Genomic DNA, 6,870 nt, shown 5'->3' on the forward strand with positions numbered 1-6,870 from the left:
TTACCCAACCCAAGCATAAGTGAATTATTTTTGTGATCCTAGCACTTCCTGGTGCTAGTCCGACTTCCATTAATAAGCTGGAGCGACTGGCACAAGATATTTATACAATTTTTGAAAAAGGTCACCAGATTATCATTTTGAGTTATAATTTGACGTCAAAATCTATCAGAAATTTCTATCTTGTGGGTGCAAAAACTATACTTTGTTCAACTGTATGTCAAGGGTTAAACTTTCTTCTCTTCCACGATACGCGGACGCTTTCTATGGGAGATGTTGCCTCTTTCTGCTGGGCAAACCACTATCACTGAAACTTCCTTCCACAAAAGCGTCGTGAACATCAGAAAATTCTGGTCTCCAAGAACTCAAGGGAACAAGGTAACTGTCATCCTTGACCTTTGTGCTTCTTCTCCGCTCCTCTTCATGGCGATTCACATTTTCGGATATCTGATGGAAGGCTTTGGTTAACTTTGCAATACCCCTTTCTACAGGTTCTACTACATGTGAAACTGTAAATTTCATGTCATCGACAATCTGAAATAAAACAGCGTGAGTTTGACAGAGATACATGATTGGGAAATTCAAAGGTTTGAAACGTTTTAGTGTTTCGTATCTCACAATTTCACCACTTCCGAAGACCACATCACAAACATTGTGGGTAAATTTCATACGCCTCTCTATGTCATCATGTCTACCCAGATGCATTCTAGTTGAGCGTTCAGAATCTTGAACCTCAGCAGGATCAGGAGGGGTTCCCAGTGATGCATAGTCTGCCATCACTGATACATCACGGACACACCTCTCTCCTCTTTTGTAAGGTACTGCAGGAAAGACGTAAAGGTGCACAACAGCAGCAACACCCATCTGTTAACAAATAAGATAAGGAATCAAATAAAATACAATTCCCAACCAAGAACTACAAAATTGATTGAAAACTTTTTCAGGTTGATGATACTACTGGAAAATTTAGGCTAAACAGTGGCGGAAAATGGTATATGAACACCATTTGACAAAGACGAAAACTGACTTAACTTGCTTAAGCATATAACACCTGATTCAGCTTAAAATAAAAACGAGTGTATCGCAGTTCGACAGCAGAGCAGTTATTGGTCGTTTAAAATTTCAGCACAACCTACTATTTAATAGAGAAGTTGCAACGCTACACCCTAACGTTTCCCTGATTGCACACAATAACCTTGTTTTCTATAAGGTTTAGAATAATCATCTTCATTGGAGTACACGTAATAATTTTTTTTTATACAATTTAGGGAGATTAGCGTAATACAAGGGTGTAATGTTAAAACAATAGAATGTCTGCAACTCTCTAAAAAGAAGGGGTATCGTATCAGGTGAAATTAAAAAAAAATAAAAGATAGGAGGGAAAAATATAATTTCATATATAGATAACAGAGTGAGTACTCCATACTACTGAAGCCCTATTGGAATAGGTCTTCATCTATATAAGTGCCTCCACAGAGCTTACAACAGTCGAAGCCTGGTGTGTAAGGATATCAGATGAAGTGAACATAACACTATTGACAACTCAATCGTACGTAGACACAGGGACATTTATCACAGGTATCACTTTTGTACCTTTACATGCATTCATATGTGATACAGATATTCAATGGTCAACCATTTTTCCTAATTGGCAGAAAAATACCCCCAATTTGATGTATCCAAACTTGTCACAGGAACCAGTTAAAACTTTTGTTTTCATAAATAGATCTTACCGGGCGATAAAAGTTAACGTGTTCTAAAGTATATGTACGATGATTGTATATATTAGCACTCCTTAATATTCAGACGATTTTTTTGGTGGTAAAATTGAGATGAATTAGTAATGACAATCAAAATTATAAAATCCAAGAATACCATACCTCTATACAGATGATATAGTCTTGTATACGAGTTGTCAGCTCTTGAGCCAAAGACCCTTGAAATGCTCCCATGAAAAAAATAAATGCAACAGCCACACCTTGCCACCATGTCAAGAAGACGATTGACTTAAAAGTTAAAAATTTTGTCAATGGTTTTATTGGCTCCAATTTATCTTTCGTGACAGAATAGAACTGTACAAGGCAATACAAGGCCCATGTCTGACTAAAATTAAGAATGCATGCCAAATAGGGATACCTGCAAGCACATAGTAGAATTGAGCTTCAACATGCTCAAAAAATTGTGCCCCTTTACCAAAAACAAAAGGTAGGAAAAAGAAAATACAAATAATAAAAGCAAGAAATTTTATGTATGATAAAAATAAAACTTGTATTGTAGTTGAGAATTGAGATTATAGATTTTATGGTATGCATATCATAGGTACAAACAACACAAGACAATATAATCTTACCCATATTTCCATTCAAATTTTCCCTCTCCATAAACCCCAAAAGACTGCAGAATCATTGCCAGCAATGCACATATCATTTTCAGTATCATCTGGAATATAAGATTTCGTCAAGAAGAAGAAAGAAACTGATTTTTATTTCACAGAAAGAGAAGAGTGGTGGAACAAACGCACGATTTATCAAAATCTAACATACATATTGTACGATGCCAATTTTCACAGATTGATAGAAGTCAGTGCCAAGATACCAGTCTCTTAAAAAGCAATTTAAGGGAAATGGATGCTCTACAACTCCATATGCATATGATTCTTTTAGAAGAGGAGTGCTGGAGTCTGTTAGGCTCATACTTTCCATAAATTGAATTGTTTTGTCCTCACCACCTACAAGCAACCATAGACAATTTTCGTATTATTAAAGGGCATGACAAATCCAACATAATTCAGACGTTGTAAAGGCGTATGACATCTTTTAATCAATAGAGTATAATATTCCAGCGTCACAAAGATTTAATATTTTTTTATTTTTTAATTAGACTTGAGATTAAAAAAAAAGGAGGAAAATCTTGTATAATATCTCAATCCTACACTTCTGCATTTCTGGAATTTATATATATATATATATATATATATATATATATATATAGATATAGATATATATATATATAGATATAGATATAGATAGATATATATAGATATATATAGATATAGATAGATATATATATATAGATATATATAGACACACACACATAATAACAGCTACAACTAATGAAAATCATGTAGCTATACAATCTGTTCAGCATACCTAAGCAAGCTATCAAATATCTCTCAAAGCAATACAATGCAAAAGCCTCATAGCAGTCCCGAATAACTTCACAGTTAAATGCTGCACTGGAATCCAATAGTGACAAAAACTGCATCATAAAACCATCAGAACTTTCTAACTTACTATTACAACAATCATGCTAAAAGGAAACCAAAAGAAAAACTTCCATGGTTAGATAACACATAGCAGGCAGATTAATAAATTCCTGGAAAATTAAACCCAAAGCTTATCTGAAATTATATTATCACATAACACGAACAAAAATCTGAGTATTATCTACTTAAAAGAAGGAAATTCTAGCTTCAGTGTCAATTATTGAATTTAGATATCATAGAAATCACTATTAGATAATTAAAAGAAAAGGAAAAAAAATTACAAAGATGCAAATAAAATATGAGGCAGTGAAAAACATTATTTTAGTCTGACTGTTTTTGACACTCACATAAATTCTTGAATGATTGAAAAATGTACAATTAGTTATTTATGTAAACGGCAGTGAAGCAGAAAATCTAGCCAAACAACATGCACCAGTAGGTAAGTTCCAATATATCAAATGAGGTATCAACAAAAGTTTAGAAAAAATTAGAACAGTTGCAAGTGGAATAACAAAACACAACCAACAGCGGTCTTCACTTGTATGAATTAATAAACCCAAGTAAAAGATGCTATATAAACAGAACAACACACAGTATTTGGCATTAACTTAGCCTCCCTTACCGATTCTACGGCATAAACAGGAACCATTAAGATGAGACCAATCAAAAACTTCTGCTCCTGAATCAAAGAAATACATACATATATATATATATATATATATATATATATATATATATATATAGAAAATAATATTAAAGATAAGGAAATTGTAATGAAGAGGAGAAAATGGTCAAGTCAGTTGAAAGGTGCAATTATAAGCAGCAGTAAGAAAAGGGGAACTAGGCATTACATAAACACGAAGTTTATTGGTGCAGGAGGAAACATAAGATTCAAAACTAAAGGAACATACAGAAAATACCTCAGGCTGATTATAGGCAGCTAAATGCTGAAATATCAGATATGTGGAGAGAACAAGAGCTACAAACATAAATATACTTGAACTGAAGACGGTCCAGCCGATGGTAACAGTAGACTCCATTTCTAATTTTAGGGGCCACATGGCCCCTGACCTGCTAGTGGCCTCAACTAGTGTAAAAAGAAATCTGGAAGAACATAGAATATCAATCAAACCCATGAACTAACTTAGAATTCGTTGTAACAAATAGTCTTCCCTTGACTTGGTCAATTATATGTTTTACATATTCCAGCCAAGACAATGTGAAGGTTTCCGTTCCACAACCCTCCAATTTTGTATAACTTTCCCTCCTTCTGTTCTTCTGTATGGCTGGCAACCAGTACAATGTAAGATATAGTATACGCAAGTAAACCACCTTTATGGTACAAAAGCTATCCTTCAAATTCAGCATGCAACATGTAGAACTAACAAAGATTGCCAAATCGAGATAGGACAATTATCCTGCATTAGAAATCAAATCACTTACGAAATAATATTTATACACATATATTAAAAAAAGAAACTCCTAATTCTCTTTCAAAGCATGTACAGGTAATTCAACTATTAAGAAACACACCCATTCTGACTATGAAAAAAGGTTTAATAATGATAAATTTCAGAAATATAAAATATCAGAAACTCAGAGTTCTCGTAAGTGCAGAAAGCATAATCTGAAGTATCATTCAAGTTCAAGACATTAAGGTATCAATAAGCCCCAACCTCTAACTAAATGAATAACTACGGGCAGAACTCGGCTCGCATGCCATTTTTTTATGAAGTATAACAAACGCTGTAACAAAAACTTTAATGCGTATAACTATTTACTAAGTATAGTACTATCTGCTAACTTTAGCTGGCCACCATCACGTCAACTACCTTTAGCTAGACAACAACCTCGTACTAAAGGGTTTGGTTGATGAAAGGGGACCTAAATAAAAGATCGGACACATAAACATCCCGCAAGAATGTTTCAGCAAAATCTTTCCATTTAAAAAAAAAAATTGTTACAAATTCAGCCTTAATATTCTTAATTATCGCCAAAATTAATATGGTTACATCAATTATCTCGTAAGTGCAGTTTACGACCCAAGCAAGGTTAAAAAAAAATTAAAGATTAACACAAAACTGTTCTATAAGCAACCTTTCTTTTCACGTTTCATCGACAAAATGCATTTTAGCGAACAGAGGTATTCAGCAGAAAGCACCGATGCTCAATCCAAATAAAGAAATAAATAAAGGTCCATTCAGAAATTGCAAAGGTGCAAGTCGCCGATTATTTTCAATGAAACGCTATATTTTGTCGTAGCAGTTAAAGATAAGAGAACATGAGTGAAAAAAACAGGCCAAAACCCTAGACCTCGAGTGTATGCATTCGAGTAAAGAAAAGACGCAATATGCCGAAACGAAAATCACAGCAGCAACTATAACAAAAGAACCATAGCAATGAGTCGCAGAAAGTACCGTGGAAAAATTTAGGAGAGTTCAAACCTACATTCAGCGTTTCCTTCTATTTTCCGGGAAAAATGAGGTGGATATTTAGCAGGCAAATAGAACGAAAGTGAAGGAGAAGCCCATGAATATAGCAGTGACGAAGAAAAGAAAAACAACGGATTTTGCTTGCGTAGTTGGAAAACATAATTATGATGATATATTTTTTTTTTCGAAAAGAAGAAAAGGATAAAAAAAAGGAAGGAGATATGATAAATGGATAGGTACATTACTTTTGCCACAGTTATTATGTGAGTAGCTTATTGGAACATATTTCTTATTTGGCGTTTTTGTGAGGGATTTGATTCCCATGTCAGCATGAGTACGTGGCAAATGAAGAAGGGAGTAAATGTTTAAGGACTGTTGCACATCAAACCATGCATGAATATTACTTCCCTTTAAAACAGTTAAAAAAACTGAAATTAAAAAATTTTAACAAAATATTAGTTTGTATCTGTAATTTATTTTAAATTAATTATTGTCTATCTCAAAAATAATAGTTTTGTTACTAAAAAATCATATTAAAGTAATGTTTTTTCACTGAAGTGTTAATAAAATTGTTCTAATAAGTGATACATTTATTATTATTTTTAATTTAGAGAAGAAAAAAAAATCTTTATAACATAAAACTAACATTATGATCATGGCTATTTAAGATGTTGTAACATAAGTTGAATTCTTATTGATGAAAAAAGTTATAATAATTTAATTTAATTGAGATAATAAGATAACAGAAGAGCTGAGAAAAATGTTAAATATATGCACTTATTTTTTTTCTCTTTCTTTATTTTCTGTGTATCGCATTATTTTTATCTTTCATATGTCAGTTGTTATTATTTTTATATATTGAAGTATATTTTTTTTTAAATTATGAATTATAAGTATAGTCAATTGGTAACCTAAAGAAACAAATATATATATATATATATATATATATATATATATATATATATATATATATATATATATATATATATATATATATATATATATATATAGGTTTGCTAACGCGCGTACGCCTGTTTTTCAGTTGATACATTTTAGCAATGTGTATCGGAATTTAATAGACAAAAATACTCTTATATATTATGGATTCCAAGTTTTAAGGTTAAGGGTATTTTAATAATTTTTATTCTCAAAACTTAAAAAAAAAAAACAAACCCC

At 32.3% G+C, this 6,870-nt stretch overlaps 1 protein-coding gene across 1 annotated transcript; it reads right to left on the bottom strand.

Annotated features, from left to right (window-relative positions):
• LOC124840744 (organic solute transporter ostalpha protein (DUF300)) lies at positions 1 to 5,896 on the bottom strand. Its single transcript, XM_088106742.1, has 9 exons — positions 5,680 to 5,896; positions 4,183 to 4,680; positions 3,885 to 3,941; positions 3,147 to 3,255; positions 2,541 to 2,725; positions 2,348 to 2,436; positions 1,878 to 2,133; positions 616 to 861; positions 1 to 531 (listed from the first exon to the last, which is right to left on the bottom strand). The coding sequence occupies exons 2-9, from the start codon at positions 4,396 to 4,398 to the stop codon at positions 262 to 264; spliced, it is 1,428 nt and encodes a 475-aa protein (XP_087962868.1). The 5' UTR covers positions 4,399 to 4,680; positions 5,680 to 5,896; the 3' UTR covers positions 1 to 261.
• Positions 5,897 to 6,870: the final 974 nt, after the last annotated feature.

This window comes from Vigna umbellata, chromosome 2 (genome assembly GCF_029865625.1).
Source record: "Vigna umbellata cultivar VRB3 chromosome 2, Vumbellata_1.0, whole genome shotgun sequence".
Lineage (NCBI taxonomy): Eukaryota > Viridiplantae > Streptophyta > Magnoliopsida > Fabales > Fabaceae > Vigna > Vigna umbellata.